Source organism: Vicugna pacos, chromosome 1, assembly GCF_048564905.1.
Source record: "Vicugna pacos chromosome 1, VicPac4, whole genome shotgun sequence".
In the NCBI taxonomy this organism is placed as follows: Eukaryota; Metazoa; Chordata; class Mammalia; order Artiodactyla; family Camelidae; genus Vicugna; species Vicugna pacos.
In genome coordinates, this window is record NC_132987.1 from 88005057 (window position 1) to 88023936 (window position 18880).

Genomic DNA, 18880 nt, shown 5'->3' on the forward strand with positions numbered 1-18880 from the left:
GGAAGACCAAAAAGCAGCCTAGGGTATTTTAAAATTGAGGCTTAAAGCAGAAGAGGAGTTAATAAAGGAGACTGAGAAGGAACCATCAATGAAGTAGGAGGAAAACCAAGAAAGTACACCGCAATGCATATCATGCATATGTAAGAGTGCTTAAAGGAAAATAAAGTGGAGGAAATAGTCAAGTTTAGGTAAAATAGGAACAGCAGTGACAATGATTTGGCAACATGGAGATACTTTATTGACTCCAGCAAGAGCAGTGTCTAGGAATTGTAGGGACGAAAGCACAAACGGCGTATGCTGAGGAAAGACTGTGACATAAGTAAGCACAGCATCTGCTACAGACAGTGCTGTCCAGAATTTTGAACAGAATACTGTAAAAACGAGTCAACAGGTGGAGAAGGATGTAGGATTCCACAATACTTAGAGAAATACAAGAGCACATTCTGATGACAAGAATGATCCAGGAAAACTCTTCATGTAAGAAGGGGAAGGGACAATATACAATAGTAGAAAGGGGTAGGACTGGAGTGAAAATGGAGAAGCTGACCTTGGATAGAAGCAGAAACACTTCTCCCATAGTATAGGAGGGAAGGCAAGGTTAGGAATAAAAGCAGACAACTGAACAAATTTGGTGGTGGGAAAACGAGAGAGAATTCTTATGTGACAGTTTTTATTTCCTTAGAGAACTATGAGGCAAAACTATTTACTGAAAGCACAGTGGGATTAAGGAAAAACAGGAATATGAAAACATGTGTGTATATATATGTGTGTGTATATATATATATGTAATTTTTTGACTTAGTTCTTTACCACTATGTGGTATATGGTATTCTATGGTGTACATGTACCCTAGTTTATTTAACTGGTCCTTTTTGTTTTACACTTAAATTTTCTCTAGTCTTTTGTTTTTATAGACGGTACTATGATGACTAACCATGTACATGTGTCACTTTGAATGTGTGAAAGCACACTGCTGGATTTGCTGCATTAAAGGTAAGTGAATTTGTAATTTTGAAAGAAATACACATATACATATATATACATCTCCTAACACTATAAAGTAATTTTTAATTTATAAAATATAAAGACATTGAAGAGTTTTCTACTGTGTCAATTATCACACATTAATGAGCAAAAAGATGTTTCCCACATGTCAGCCTTAAATGTTTAAGGAACATTATTAAAAAAGACAAATTTAAAACCATTATAATAATCAGGTGATAACAGACATACTTCTTCTGTCCCTTCTAAAGCTGCTATATTCTTTTATGTAGTGCCTTGATGATACTTGTTTATAACTGTTCTTAAATTATTTATCTTGAAAACTGAGAATATTAAGTTCTATTTAATATTCATTAGCATAATTATATCCAGATGGACTTGTAAGGCAGTAATTTTCTAGTAGCATTTATATTTGAACATACTGCTTTCAAAGCAAGATAAGCATAGGAAGATTCATAGTAAAAATATTGTGCTGATTAGGTAGTAAATACTATAGAATTGAAAAACAGAACTTCTCAGCTAACAAAACAGAGAAGCCTAGTGATGTTCTATGATTCTGACCTTTCAAGAGAATCTTCAGAGCTGTGACATAAAGTGAAATTTGGCTGAAGCTTCATCTGCAGTGACACATGCTGTCAGACTGGTGTGCAGAATCAAGTCAGGCAGAGCTAGAGAGTGTTCAGGACCTGCTATTGTGGTTATCTACTTGCTTCCCATAGCATGAATGGATCCTGCTCTTCTAAAGACAAGATAGTAATTTCTTCAGGTTTATCTCCTTCTATTGAATGACTGAATCTTCTCAAGAGGTCTGCTCTTCTGTTTGCTCATTATTAGAGGGTGGGAAGAGAAAATTAGGTGTTGAAGTGAATTCTTTGAGGCTTTGTGGTCCTAAATCAACTAGCTTAGGCTCAGGCAAGGGGTGAGCAGAAGAAATTAGATACTGTAATTGAATTTTGCAGACGAGCAGTCCAGATATCCGTGGGCAGGAAGGAAGCAGCTCTGTGCAGCAGGAAGCACTGCAGTCTGCCCCCTACTTCAGGTGCCCACCCCCTACTTCTCCACATCCACCAGCCCTAGCACTGAGCTTGGTCAGGTTCTACTGGAGGGAGGCCCTTCCCACTTACTATCCAATGGACTTTTCAGTGTTATACTTATTCTGTGCTAGGGTTATATCCGTTAAACCACCATTTCCTATCTTTGTGGCGCTATGAAGGCAACCTGAAAGACTCTGAGCATAAGAAAAGTAAAATGATCAAATCTGTATTTTAAAAAGAGCTCTCATATTCTTTATATACTCCCGTATTGTTCACTTGTTAAAGCATGTACCAATTTTGTAATTTGAAAAATATCAAGTAAAGAAAAGGGCTCCCGTTAGCAATGCAGAAGAGAACTTAAAGAATAGGCAAGACTGCTAGCTAACAGCAGGGAGGCTGGTTAGGGGAGAAGTGAAGGAAGGACAAAAGGAGGTAACATCACAGGGAGAACAGGAGTAAAGGGACTCAAACGATATTGAGACAGTAACATCAATAAGACTAACTGTAGGTCACAGAGAAAAAGGTAAACAGGAGAACTTCCAAATATGGGGCTTGAGCAGATATTTAAGAGGGAGTAGTAAGCAGAAAAAGGGGTGGGATATAAAATTTTATATATTATATGAACACTGCATACGTTACATGTTTTATAAAAATAAGCACAGAAAATTCATCAAAATGTCACCAGTAGTTGGCTCTGCAAGATAAGTCAATCATTTTTAACCTCTCTTTCCTACGTCTTCTAAATTTATTAAGAATATGGACTTTTTGGTAAATTTTATATATTTTTGAAGCACATTCATCTTAAAAAGGAGTTTACCTTTATTGATAAAAATTCTACAGTTATAAAACTCCCTTGAGAAAAACTGGTCAAATGATACACCATTCTATATTTCATAAACATTATATGATCCATAATTAATTCTCATGTCTTTGTGAGATCTCACTGACTATGAAATTATAATGGTGAGCAATCACCCTAATTGTGAGTTTTTTTCCCCTATTCTGGAACTTCAGTAAACAAAGAGGTGACAGAACTGAAAGCAGGTATCTTGCTGACAGTTACTTAATTATTCAGTAAATACTGTAGACACTTATGAATTGTATGCCTCTGCCTCGGGGCTTTTCCACATAATCTACATGACTGACTCTCACCTCCAGCATCATCTTCTCAATAAGACCTACAGTGATCATCCTAATTCTAAGAGTAACATGCCCCTGTTGCCATCACTACCATGGGATTCCTGATCTTCTTTTAACTGCTCTGTTTTCAATGTACTTATTATCACCTAATGTACAACATAATTTATTTATTACATTTATTGTGTGTCTCACCCCCTAGAGCTCCTGAGGTCATACATGAAGTTTTATTGTTTATGTTCTTGAATGGATCCCTATCAGCAGAACAATGCCTGGCTCAGAGTGGACGCTCAATAAATATTTCCTGAATTAGCACATGTGTGAATGAATACATGCATGCATGAATAAAGAATAAATTAAATAAGTGACTACTGGGTTAAAAAAAAGCAGTTATTTTACAAATGAACATCATTCATTAATACCTTTTACTTTAGAAGTCACTGGTTCTCTGCTTCAATATTTGTAGAGACTAATTTAGCCTATGGGATTCAACAAAGTTTACTCTTTGTGTACATCTCTATTAAAGTTTCTTTCAGATTCTTTAAGGTGAAAGTTAGTTTTATTTATATATATATTATATATATATGTTATATATATTATATATATGTTATATATATATAACTTCCCTGATTAAATGTATAAAAATGAAACAGTATAAGCTTACCAATAAATGATGCAATAAAGTTTTACTTTTTGTAATTAGAGCTTCCAAACTGCTTCACTTTTAAATGTTTATTTATTACTGAGGACCACTGAGAAATTCTGCTTATAAGTTTTCATGTAACCACGTGACGGTTTGGGTTTTTTTTTTTAATCATTAGTAATGAATCAGAAGAATGAGGGAAAAGGGACAAGAAGGCAAGAGCACTCATTCCACTTACTCCAATTTTAAGAGTAATTTTAACTATTTTCACTTTACTACGTCTCAAAGTTACAGCACCATCTGCTGTTTACTATGCAGAAATGCTATGCAAGCAGGTAGTGCAAAAGTCCTTTATCACTTTGCTTTTTTTAAAAATGTTTAGGTGGCTAGACAAAATGATGCTAAGCATATGAATAAGCTGACAATGACATGGATCACATCTTCAGATTGTAAATACATAAGTAAAAACTGGGAAATCAATGTGGCATTAGAAGAATAAACCATCTGAATAACTTTCAAACAAGAATACAAGAAAAAAAGGACAAAGATGTAACAAGTAAGTTATTAAAAGAGGAAAATAAATTGAAAAACCTTGTAGAACCTTGTTAATAGACCATTTCAAAAATGCAAAATTTGATAAGAAGTAAATTATCAAATAAAACAACGAATTTATATTTGAAAACCCAGAAGATCTAAATTATAAGGCTTCTTCATAATAAAGCCTCACCCTTAATCCCTATAGATAGCATCATAATAAGGCCTTGGTATATTAAAAACTCCCAGTTAATTACATACATTTTATTAAACTAGGGCATGACACTTCTAGCTTATTCAGTATTTTGCAACTTAGGTAAATTTCTTTATTGACTAAGGCTGCTGCCTTTATGTTTACAATGACAATCAACATTACTTACACCAATATAGGCTTTCCCGATATCCTAGGATGTCTTAGCACTTCTGACATTGTCTCTTTTGTCTCTTCCATTCTCTCTTCATCACTGGAATCCACAACAAATATTACCCCATAGGACTCAGCATAGTAATTCTTCCAGATTCCCCGAATTCTTTTTCCACCTCCCAGGTCAAAGATGGTGACTTCAAACTTTCCTTGTCTAAGATCAATTTTGGAAAATCCAACAGTAGGAGCTACATCCTCAGGATACTCTGTTTCAAATGGTAGAAAAGAAAAAATCTTTAGATATTAAATTGATAATTTAACTTCAGAGCTTAAATGACATAAGTGTTATTTATCATACTTTAGTACTAAATAAAGTGTTTATCATTTGCTTATACAATAAGCATTACATCTAAGCACATTGGTTTGGGGGAAGAGCAGATACTATAAAATAAAAATATTCAACTAGAATTTATACTCCTCTCAGATAGGAATTTGTCTGTTTTTTTTCTTTTACTTGTTTGTTTTTATTGCTATAATCCCAGCTCCTAGAATAATGCCTATCATATAACAGCTACTTAATAATTATCTGTAGAATGAATAAACAAATGAACTCTTGCCTTTAAGGCTACTACAAAAATTTCAACCCTTACACTACAGCCATTCCCAGGGACCATTACAACCACCGTGGAGTTATAATTGGAATAAAAAGACTTCTGAGGACAGCTTACAAATATAAAGAGTAGATTGTATAATTATTATTATTATATCATTATATTGAATAGAAAAATTATTAGTTAATTAAATAAGAGAAAAATTATTATTTTTCTACAGGAACATGTTTTGGATAATCTCATAAATTTAAAATTAAATATTCTTGGACTTCTGCATATGACAGCACAAAGAAGAAAGTACAGGATGTATACGACTGTAACTGCCAAAGGGCGGTAATGACCATTAGAGATTAAAAAGATCACGTTCAAGACTTGAACCAGGGGCTGGGCCCTGGGCCTTAAAGTGAGGTAGGATTTAGACAGACAGAAGAGTGATCTAAGTAACAGAAATGGCAAAGGCAAGAAGTACAAACAAACTGAACACTGTACTTTACTTGGAGCAAGCCCTTAAGACTGAATGCAGACCTAAGAAGGTTCTGAAGATAGACAATTGGGAGCTACAGAAGGAATTTCAGCAGATTAATAATATAATTAAGGTGACTAAAGTAGTTCTTTATTAAGGTTCATTGCAAAAGTCTCTAGAATGGACTGAAAATGAGAGTGACAGCTACTTTTTGGAGAAGAATGAAAACAGAATAGAAGAGTGGCAAGAGAGAACTCATGAAATATTAATAGAACCTGGTGACCTAATGGTTACAGAGAAGAGTTCAAACTTCATGTCTGCCTCTTCCATTCTCTCTTCATCGCTGGCATCTACAATATCATTGTATTGAATTTTGTTTACAGCTGCATGGTCAATACAGTGACTACATGAGGCTTTTAAATTTTTTATCAATTAAACTTAAAATAAAAAATTCAGTTCCTCAGCTGTACTAGCTGCATTTCAAGTACAGAAAAGCCACATGTGGCTAGTGGCCCCCCCTACTGGACAGAGCCAATACAGAACATGTCCATCACTGCAAATAGCTGTATTGAATGACACTAGTTTAGAGGGTCTAATTTCCACATTCAGCAAAACATTTGCTATCACATAGATAAATCTGAAAGGCATTTGCTGCTAGGCTTAGGTATAATGAGAAACAGATTTGCAATGCACCACTCCCTTTCAGCAAGCACCTTAGGGCAATTTACATAGCTCCCTAAAAAGTTAACAGAGGTACACACAAGTCACATTTGTTTTATGCCTTTCTTACCTAGAAGGACAAAAAGGCAAGTTTAGAAGCAATATAAGCAGCCATATATTTCAAAAACAGAAATATACTAGATATTTAAAAATGTGGATCCAGGTGAGAACTGGTTTCCACCGTTAAAACAGGCAGCCATTTTTGAGTATGAGTTGAGAGATACCCCTGGGAAATTATCAGCAAAAATAAATCAATTATCATGAGGTAGGAACAAAAGAACTAACATACAGAACACCTACTCAGAATCAGGCATTTCTTACACATTAGAATGTAAAGATGAATAAAATAGGGTTGCTGACCTCAAGTGAAATACAGTGCAATATAGAGAAACACAATACTAATGGGCATGGCACAAGAACCTGTATGTTCTGTGAACAAGTCTGGAGAGGACAGTGTAAAGGTGTTACAGACTGCAGGTTATGTCCCCACCAAAATTCTTATGTTAAAACCCTAATCCCTAGTGTGATGGTATTTGAAGGTGGGACCTTGAGGTTATTAGGTTTAGGTGAGGTCGCATGGGTGGAGCCCCATAATGTAATCAGTGCTCTTACAAGAAGGGACACCAGAGAGCTTGTTCCCACTTTCCCCCGCCTGAGGATACAAGTGAGAAAGAGGGCTGTCTGTAAACCAGGAAGAGAACCCTCACTAAGCACCAGACCATACTGGCACCCTGATCTCAGACTTCCACCCTCCAGAACTATGAGAAACTACTGTTGTGTAAGCCACCAAATCTATGGTATTTTGTTACAGCAGCCCAAATGTAGGGCATTCAGGAGAAAAAAGGTAAAGAGGAGGGAGGAGTGAGTTGCGGTCCTAGAAAGGCTTCAGAGAGGAAGCGAGATTTTAAATTTTAAAAGAGAAAAAATTATAACCAAGAAGGGAGAACATTCCAGGCAGGGAAGCAATGTAAGCACAGATAAAATGGCGGCAATATTCCCTGGAAATCAATTCAGATTAAGTAATTTTTTCAAGGTTACATGGCAGATGGAGCCAGGACTCAAATACAGGTATTAATGACTTTAAACACCTGTTTCTTCTGATAATGGAATACCTTCCCCAAATTCTCTGTTCTTTCCTCTGGTTCCTACTCATGATTCTTTGTTTCAAAACCCAAGACTAAATGTTCAGGTTACAACCTTTTCTATAAATCCTTCTCTAATGATTCCTTCCTTTCAGTATCACCTACACCCTCTATCATAATATTCTATCTGCCTGCTGGTCTTCACAGTAGCATATATCTTCCTAATAGCTATCTATGCATCCCATGCATGTCACCATTTATCGAGCACATATTATAAATTAGGTATCATACAAGAGCCAGTACAAAGACGTAAGAGGATTTCAGTAAAGCATGTGTTAAGACAATCCCTAGAAAATCCAAGGTAAAATGAAAATACATAATCAATAATTATTTATTGAGTATATGTTATATGCTAAGTACTATGCAAGTCCTAGATATACAAAGATTAGTAAGATCTACTTTCTAGTCTTATAGAGCTCTTACATAGAGGGGAAAAGGGGAAATATGTACATAAACAAGTAACTACAATATAATAAAAATGTGTTAATATCAACAATCCTAGGGACCAATTTACACAGAGAATTTTCCCACCCATAATAACAGTTCCTTAGAACTATCAGAAAATAGCATTGGATAGTCAGAGAATCCTGGATTTTTTAGCTGAGCACATGGCTGTTTAGGATAAAGACTGCAATTCCCAGTCTCAAAGGCAGCTAAAGGTGACCATGAGAGCAGATTCTAGGTAGTGTGCTAGTGGTACACTGCTAAGTGTTTAACTGGCTTTGGGAGCTGTGGAACTCTGATATGTAGTGTTCGCCAATTTTGATGGTATAAATACTCCCACTATGGCCAATTTCAAACTACCAATGTGAGGCACAGAGTTGGGAGGAGAGGTGCCTAACTGACTCTCACTAACTGATATAAGCTGGTAAGAGCAAGGAGGAGCCAGGTCTGGAAAACCATTGGTTCTAGCCAATGGCATGTGAACTGAAGTGATGTGGTAGCTTCTGGTTCACACACTCTAAAAAAAGGACAGCCTCGCTTTGTCCTTTACTTCTTCCTTCTAGCTGGAATGCACTTGTAGTAGTGAGCCACCTTGGACCAGGTAGGCAAGGGAGAACACTAGGAATAGCAAAGCAAATAGGAAAAGGAACTTGAGTCCCTGATCATGGAGTTGCTATGTCAGCCCTATAATACTTTTGCCTGTACTGATATATGAGAGAGAAATAAACTTCTCCTTTATTAAGCCACTGTTATTTTAGGTATCTATTAGTACAACTGAATCTATATCCAACTAATGCAATCACTCTGACAGCCATGAAGAAGAGAAGCTGACTAAAGGAAGTGAGGCTCAAGACAGGGAAAGTACTCTTAGATTAAGAAACTATAATAACATTAGGGATGAAACACTAAATCCAGGGTTGGATTTAGAGGATGGCAATACAGTTACAGAGGAAGATTATATCAAAAGAAAGGAGCACATATACAATATTTTTTTTAATTTAAAAAAAAAAACAGAGAAGAATCAGAAATAAGCTAAAGAACAGAAGACATGGGAGAAACGTTTGAAGGAGACTGCCTACAGCACCTAAGGCATGGCCTGAACTGGGACACCAAAATGAGCAAAACTGCCCTTGGGGAATTTACAGTCTAGAAAGGTATAGAGATACAAAAACAGAAGGACAATTAAGTAAGATATAAGTAGATATAGATAAGAGTAGACCAAAACAGAAGACGTAGTCAATTGTACTGATGGTGGTGGCAAGGGGTGAGGCAGCAGGAGACCAGAAGAGACATCATAAAGGATACTATATGACCAAAATGTCTTTAGAGACAAGTAGATATTCTGTCTTTAAGGATAAATTGACATTCTTTCTAATGAGACAAGTGGGAACAGCACAAAAAAATACAAAGATATCAAAACGTTCAATTTGGAAAACGTCACGTAGTTTTATATAACTAGAATTTTTAAAAAAGAAAAAAAGGTAAGAAATCAGTCACTGGAATAGGCTGAAGAGTAAGTACTAAATGAAGAACAAAAACAGAACCAGAGGGGAGTTCAAAGTTGAAGGCAGCTTTGACTTTTGTTCATGACGTGATATCTTGAACATTTTCTAGACTCGGAAAAAGAAAACTGATGGATATATGGAGATGGAATTCAGAAGAGAAAAGCCTGATGGTCTAAATACATGCAAATAAGTAGATGATCTGATTAGCAGATTCCTAGATCCTGCTCCCTTAAACATGAGACCCTGAAGGAATGAAAGAGAAGACCACTTAGATGAGGGATCAAGGCCTGCAGGCCAACTGGCAAGCCACCTGTTTTTTACATAGCCCTCTAACTAAGAAGGTGTTTTACGTTTTAAAATAATTACTGGAAAAAATCAAAATAATAGTCCATAACACAACAAATTTTAGTATCTATAAATAGAGTTTCACTGGAACATGGCCATGCTCATTTGTTTACATATTGTCTATGGCTGCTTTCACAGCACTATGTCAGAGTTGTGTAGCTCGAAAGGAGCCCGACCATCTGTCCCTCAGTCTAAAATATTGACTATCTGGCTCTTTACAGAAGAAGTTTGCAAACCCCAGATTTAGATGGTGACAGTGAGTGTTCTATGAGCATATAAGCTAAGTGACAGCATTAGGGGTACCAAAAAGGCTTTAGAAGAATCCACAGATAGTAATATACAGTTTGTGTCTGATCTTACATAGCAGAATTTGGAATGACAAAACATTTTTCTCCAACAGTTTTACAAGTTCTACAAGGTGTTAATTTTCTTTCATAAACAAATACTTTCATAAATAAATACTTCCTGACTATTTGGTATGCATGTTATCTTGTTGCAACATCCATTTTCAGGAACAAATAAATGTTAGGTTTTCCTCCAATTCATACCCTTCAGATGTCTGGCTCATGCTACGTCTTCTGGGTACACAACAAATTCACTAACCATAGTAACTTCTATATTGAAATTACAAAGCATTAAATAGTACACACAGACTGATGGAACTTCAAATAAAAGGAATTAAATATTTCTTAAAACAGTAATAAGATTTAAGACTAAATAAATACATCCAAAGAGATGTAATGTAAATAACATAAAACCCTTTAATGTATCTTTAACATAACTGTAAAAATTACGTATCATGTTGAAAAAAAATTCAAGAGATGCAAAGAGAGCTGTGCTGGCTAACTACTGTCCTACCTCCCTTTCATTTAGGTGTAGCCTTGTGACTAAATTCTGGCCAAGAGAACATAAGTAAAGGGTAAATCTTTAAAGGCAGGTACATGTCCTTTTTTTTTTTTTTCAGTTTTCCTTCCTGTTGGTTAGAAGACAGATGTGATCCCTCTTGGCTAATCAAACACCTCAAGAAGCCTCTGCATCTCTGCATTCATTCAAATCTGAAACATAACAGGCTGGTACTCTTAAGCCGGAGTTTATTCACCACATTACCCATAACTATAGTAAGACTATAAAGTAACAGAGTGCACACTCTCTGTAGCCAATGAAGACATAATAAAGCAATTTAAATAAATAAGTAAATAGGCATAATTTAATAATAAATTTTTTCAGCTTACCTCCTTGGATTCCCTTTGCTGTTGCCGTTTTACCAGCATTATCAAGTCCCACCATCACAAGAGTCACCTTTCTTAAAATAATAAAAATTTAAAAATCACTTTCTGAGTCAATTAAATATTGGGGGAAAAATAAAAGCAAATTAATTCATCCAAGCAACACTTAAGGAGCATCTACTACATATTAAACAATATGCTGGATTCTAGGGGGTATAATGATGAATAAAATATATATTCAAAAAGCAGAATTTATAAAAAATACCTGTAAAGTGTCATCCTTTTGTTCTCTAAGCAAAAAAAGGGAAACTTTTTTTTAGATACAATAGATCTACAATAGATAATCAAACGGATAGACAACCCAAAGGATAGAGAAGAAATAATGGAGAGAAGGAAGAGAGAAAGAGAGGGAGACGATTCTAGCACATGAGTTATTTATCAAGTCTAAAGACACAACTGGGGTGGGGGGCAGGGGGTATAGCTCAGTGGCAGAGTGTGTGTTTAGCATGCATGGGATTAAACCCAGGACCTCCATTAAAAAAATAAAAAGTAAAAAGTAAACAAATAAATAAACCTAATTACCTCCTTCCCCCCAAAAAACCAACAACAAAAAAGACTCAATTAATTTTTTAGTTAATTAAATTCTACGGATTATCACAAATTTGCTTTTTCTTGTGAAATTACATAAGAAAAGAATGATTGTTAGGTTCTAGACACTACTAGTATCTGCAACTGTTTTTAGATATGCAGCATCTTACCAAGTATAAATCTTATGTATAGTACAGTAACATGATTATTAACCTAAATGCTAACATATTTTGAAAGAGGGTTCCTAAATTATAAAGCTTAAAATGTTTCTGGTGATATAGCTAAACTTCACAGTAAGAAAAAAAATACAGTCTAGTTCAATTTTTAACTGAAGAAATATAAGCCCAGAGCCATACAATATAAGACAATGAGTTGGTTACAGTCAGAACCAGAACTTAATTCATCTAACTCGTAGGGATTTCTCAAACCCGGGACAGGTTATAAAGGTACAAATCTACTATACCGGTCCTATTATCTTGGCGATTCAGTTTACCACTAAAGCTCATTTCTGTTCCAGGCTGAACTACTGCACAACGTAAGTGGTGAAACCATCCATTAACACCATGGATCTGGGAATACAGAGGGAAAGCCACAGCATAACAGGGCCACATTTGTACAAGGTAGGGTCAGGGTTTCCACCAAGTAGTCATTCTTCACTGACAATCAACCCAAGAAGAGTTAAAAAACAGAACTTAGATGGCAAGAAAGGGTGTTCTTTCATCTGTCTAGGCCTGGCTCTCTTGGATCTGGACTTGTTTATTAAACAAATAATTTATGACCACCTTCTCTACACCTATACCAGGGTTCTAGGGTATTTGAGATATACCTGCTTATTAAAAGAACCACAACAATGAAAAACAAAAACTAATAAAGAAACTCTTTCCTTATTATATTTACAGCTTAGTGGCAGGAGATGAACAATAATAATAAATTTAAGAAATAAGCAAATTATAGGTTATATCGAATGTGAGAAGGTAATTAAATATTACAGAAAAACAGCAGAGCAGGGTAAGGCAGAGCAAGAGCGGGGATGGGAGGTGGATTGCAGTTTTACATAGGGTGATCAGGACAGGCCTCACTGAGACGGTAAAGTGTGAGCAAGGCCTTGCAGGAGGGAGTCAGTCATGCAAATATCTGGGGCAAAAGAGTACAGCTGGAACAAAGGCACTAAGATGGGGGCATGCAGGGATGTTCCAGTATCAGCAAGGAAGCTGGTGTGGCAAGACCCAATGAGAAAGGGAAGGGAAGAAGGATGGAAGGTCAGAAACACACCAGAGGCCAGATCACATAGGGCCTTGTAGGTCACAGTAAGGACCTTGACTTAGTGAGTGAAGTTAATTTACTCTTCATGTTAATTACCTTGGTTATCTAGGAGTCTTGGCCTTTTCTAAATGTTTCAACCATCCCAATCCACCATGAAGAACAAATGGAAGTATGTCTACCCTTGAGTCAGTGGTAAGTCACTATTAGCAGCATCCCTACACCCATTCCCAGTCAGCCACTGGTGGGGTCCAGAGAAATGCCAAAGAGACACACAGCAGACGATTAATTTACAGAGCTGAGGAATTATGTGAGGTCTAGGTATCTCTATTCATCTGAAAATTTTACCTGCATTATCAACTTTGAAAAATATGAGCTTACTTCTTAAAGAAGCCACGGGATATGTAGAGTATAACTTTATTATTTTATTTGAAGAATTCATAACTACCAAATATCAAAGAATAAGATTCAAGTACAAAATAATTTCCTTAACTAAATATAATAAATGACTATGCAATGAAGATGGATAATATAGCACTGAAACAATATTTTGGATAATTCAAGTTACTAGATATATAATAAATTAGACAATAACAATTGCTCTTTAATAATTTATTTCAACGTTCAAAAATCAGTTGCATTTCTTTACACTAATGATGAATCAACAGAAAAAGAAAGTAAAGAAACAATCCCCTTTAAAATAGCACCCAAAGTAATAAAATATCTGGGAATAAATCTAACCAAGGAGGCGAAAGAATTATACACAGAAAACTATAAATCACTGATGAAGGAAATTAAAGAAGACTTTAAAAAATGGAAAGATATCCCATGCTCTTGGATTGGAAGAATCAATATTGTTAAAATGGTCACACTGCCCAAGGCAATCTACAGATTTCATGCAATCCCTATCAAATTACCCAGGACATATTTCACAGAACTAGAACAAATCATAATAAAATTTATATGGAACCATCAAAGACCTAGAATTGCCAAAGCATTACTGAAGAGAAAGAAAGAGGCTGGAGGAATAACTCTCCCAGACTTTAGACAATACTATAGAGCTACAGTCATCAAGACAGCATGGTATTGGTACCAAAACAGACATATAGACCAATGGAACAGAATAGAGAGCCCAGAAATGAACCCACAAACTTCTGATCAACTAATCTTTGACAAAGGAGGCAAGAATATACAACGGAATAAAGACAGTCTCTTCAGCAAATGGTGCTGGGAAAACTGGACAGCAGCATGTAAAACAAAGACACTAGAACACTCCCTTACACCATATACAAAAATCAACTCAAAATGGATCAAAGACTTAAACATAAGACAAGATACAATAAACCTCCTAGAGGAAAATATAGGCAAGACATTATCTGACATACATCTCAAAGTTTTCTCCTAGAAGAAATAAAAGCAAGAATAAACAAATGGGACCTAATGAAACTTACAAGCTTCTGCACAGCAAAGGAAACCATAAGTAAAACAAAAAGACAACCTACGGAATGGGAAAAAATTTTTGCAAATGAAACCAACAAAGGCTTGATCTCCAGAATATATAAGCAGCTCATATGACTCAATAAGAAGAAAATAAACCCAATCCCAAAATGGGCAGAAGACCTACACAAGCAATTCTCCAAGGAAGACATACAAATGATCAACAGGCACATGAAAAAATGCTCCACATCACTAATTATCAGAGAAATGCAAATCAAAACTACAAGGAGGTATCACCTCACACCAGTCAGAATGGCCATCATTCAAAAGTCCACAAATGACAAATGCTGGAGAGGCTGTGGAGAAAAGGGAACCCTCCTACACTGCTGGTGGGAATGCAGTTTGGTGCAGCCACTGTGGAAAACAGTATGGAGATTCCTCAAAAGACTGGGAATAGACTTACCATACGACCCTGGAATCCCGCTTCTGGGCTTATATACAGAAGGAACCCTACTTCAGGATGACACCTGCACCCCAATGTTCATAGCAGCATTATTTACAACAACCAAGACATGGAAACAGCCTAAATGTCCATCAACAGATGACTGGATAAAGATGTGGTATATTTATACAATGGAATACTACTCAGCCATAAAAACCGACAACGCCATTTGCAGCAACACGGATGCTCCTGGAGAATGTCATTCTAAGTGAAGTAAGCCAGAAAGAGAAAGAAAAATACCATATAAGATCGCTCATATGTGGAATCTAAAAACAAAACAAAACAAAACAAAAACAGACAAACAAACAAAGCATAAATACAGAACAGAAATAGACTCATAGACATAGAATACAGACTTGTGGTTGCCAAGGGGGTGGGGATGGGAAGAGATAGACTGGGATTTCAAAATTGTAGAATAGATAAACAAGATTATACTGTATAGCACAGGGAAATATATACAAGATCTTATGGTAGCTCACAGAGAAAGGAATGTGACAATGAATATATATATATGTTCATGTATAATTGAAAAATTGTGCTCTACACTGGAATTTGACATAACATAGTAAGATGATTATAAATCCATAAAAAATGTTAAAATAAATAAATAAATAAATAAATAAATAATCCAAGTAATAATAATAATAATACTTTATTTCAAGATCTACAGTGCTTCAAACATTGCCATGACCAAAACAATTACTTTTTAGGAATAAATTCCCATTTTCTGCTTGTTTGTATCATTTATTCTATACATATTGATTAAACATGTATTACACAGTAACAAACAAACATCCACAATCCATAGCCCTCATAACCTTAGAGCTCAGCAGGAAAAGAAGCATTAGAAATGTAAGTACGTGTGATGACCACTGTGAAGGGAAAGCACACGCAGCCACAGGAGAGAGAGCAGCCACCCACGCCTAGGTGAGAAGTCACGGAAGACCATTCTACAAATACACATCGACTGGGTCAGCAACTCCTCGGAACATCATGGAAACTTTTCTGATTCCTTATGAGTCGGAGTAAGAACTATCAAATATATCTTTTTAAGGAAAATGGCCCTTCATTCTCTATTATACAGGTAGCATCTTATGCTCTCCCCTATTCTTGACAAGATTTCAGTTAAAAAAAAAAAAAAAAACCACCTTCCAAATAATTACTGTTATGTATTTTGAAACATTGCTCTTAAAGCTAGCTACCAAGGAAAGATACTAGATTTTACCTTAAAATTTTTCCTTTTAGGTTCGAACACGAAAATCACTTTGGAAAATATGATTATGCTGAGACTGGCCCAAAATCAGTCTCTCTGGGTTTCTATTTTTATTTTGACTACCTTGCAAGTACATAGCTAATTTTTAAGATCATTATGCCATATACTTGAAAACATGGCTTTAATTAAAAATTTGAGGTAATTAGAGCCTTAACAACAACAAAAAAACCCCCACAACTTTAGCAGTACAAATGAAAGTTACAGCATAAATTACTGCAAAACCTGGTAAGAAAGCATTAAATGTATACTTTCAGAATAGAAAGGTTTCAAAGGCTAACATTCACCTAACACTCAAAATTCTATGCAACTCTTTAAACAGTGAAGATGTTCAATCTAATACATGATAAAATGTACATGTCATTACAGCTTAAAATACAGTAAATCATCACCGATTGGGAACAGTTTGGTTGTGATGCTATATAACAAAGAAACAAAAGATTGTCTATGTCTTTTACTCATGAGTATTGATCAAGTACATTAGCCCTTGAATTGAAAAAAATAATATACAGTGTTCTTAGGTTTATAGTGTCTAGACAATAGACAATTGACACTAGCAATAAAAAGAATCAGTCATTTGTTCAGACAATAATGTGGTAAAAATACGTTAGGCTTTTTTAAGTACTATGAACACAAAAATGCCTGAGACATAGTTTCCATTCCAGAATGCTCATCCTCTAATGAGAGTGACTAAAACGTAAACAAATGTGAGTACACTGTCACACTATGACAGTTTAAAATGCTCACCCATGTACACAAGATGCTAAAGGAACACAGAAGGAATACATACTCCTTAAGGAACAACTTCATCAAATAGTTAATAAATAGTTAAGCTGAAAGTGATCACTTCACTCTTATTACAGTTATCCCTGAGTCTTAAATTATATGCTAAACTAGAAAGGCTGATATGGAAAGGACTGTAAATTGTACAGTATGCCCATACTAGCAATAAGTAACATAACAGAGATCATGGGTACTCTGATATATAACCATAAACCTGGTGTTAGAGCCACCTGTGTTCAAGTCCCAGAACCGCCATTTCCAAAATATATGACCTGGGACATACTATTTTTCTCAGAATTTCATCAGTGAAATGGGATAATAAAAATAACCATCCACAGGGATGTGGTAAAATTAAGTAAGACATGCAGGTCAGGGGCACAATGCCTATAGCACACAGTAAGTGTTCAACTATAGCTGTTCTTATTACTGCCTAAAATTCAAAGCAGGGAGTCTACAAGATGAGACCAGAGAGTAGGGCAGGGACCAGATTATGGAGAAGGATTAATAGATTCAGCTTTGCACATATTGACAGTAATGCTTGTCTCACATTGAAGTCTGAAGCTGGAGGAGAGCTCTGGACTGGGTTTATGAGACACACACATGGTAGTTAAAACTAAGAATAGGAGAAACAGCCCAGGGAGACCACAGGAAAGAGAAGAGCTGGGGAACAGGGGACATGGAACTCCAAGAACCTCTGAAGAAACCCTTAAAATTGTAGCCAGAAAGAAATGAGACCAAAGAAATGGCAGTGATAGGAACAGTTTCCAGAAGGGTTAAGAGATGAATATCAAATATTGTAAGTTTTGTAAAATAAAAGGACCTTTTCAGTAATTGCCACAAATTATCTCAGAGACAAATGCTCTCAACTTTTCCCAAACTCTGCAATACCAATGCTTTGAGTTTATACAGCATGTCCTGATAGTTCAAAGCTACTTTACCCTACCAATGTCTTCATGCTGACCCTGCAGGAAGAGCAGGTACAAGCTGCCCAAAGTCACAGTGCCAATAAGAAGTTAGTCAACAGCAGTTTCCATAGGAAGTTTGAATAGAATGGTTTGTAAAAATAATAATTATTAATTTAAAGGGCAACTTGAACCATCTTATTTATCCTAAAACTTACTCACACTTATATATATACACACAGAGAGACACACCCCAGACAGCCAGATAGTCTGGCTCATTTTCACCAAAGTATATCTATTTTTCCCCCCAGGTCTATCATTATCATAACCTAATTCCTGGAGCTAAGAGAAGGTAGATTACCTAGTAACAGGTAGATTAACTAAGGTCATGAATTGATGCTGTTAATAAAACCTAACCATGATGTTAATGAAAATCTAATAATGGCATTTTTCTGCTTAAAATCCTTAAACAGAATCAAGTCCAAATTCTGCAGCCTCCTCTTCTGCCACACCCCAGCAGGCTTACAAGGTTGGAGATCCCTCCCCCACTGCCCCCCAGTCCTTCCTGACAAGCTTGTTACCTCAGCAAGTGAACCTTAACTTTCTAGTGCAACTTTTCATATAGTCTGCTCTACTAGCACGTGTCTTAATCAGCTCTACAGCCCCAGGATCAAATGTGCTGAGCATACAGCAGGCATCTTTACTAAATGAAAACAACATAAATATATGTATTTTTGATCCTCCATTTACTAAGTAAATATTAAGTAAAATTAAAACACGTAACTTTACATTCAGAAAGTACTATAATGGATATAATTTATATAAATCTTCACAGCAAAGTAGCAGTTCAATCAATATTAGAGAATGTAATTAAAATTATCTATTTCCTTACATCAAATTGGCTAAAGTCTTCTGAGAAAATTTACATGCTTATGACTCAAGGTAATGATTAGCAGTGAGAAAGATTT

The 18880-nt window shown here is 35.7% G+C and overlaps 1 protein-coding gene across 3 annotated transcripts in view; it reads right to left on the reverse strand.

Moving 5' to 3' along the window:
• The window catches only part of ARL13B (ARF like GTPase 13B), a 61876-nt gene that overhangs the window by 34257 nt on the left and 8739 nt on the right, over nt 1-18880 (reverse strand). For all 3 annotated transcript variants that reach the window (XM_015248989.3, XM_006215605.4, XM_072967133.1), the window contains exons 2-3: nt 11177-11247; nt 4731-4980 (exon numbers count right to left, since the gene is read on the reverse strand). In XM_015248989.3, the coding sequence (XP_015104475.1) occupies nt 4731-4980; nt 11177-11247 (321 nt within the window). The remainder of the gene's footprint in view (nt 1-4730; nt 4981-11176; nt 11248-18880) is intronic.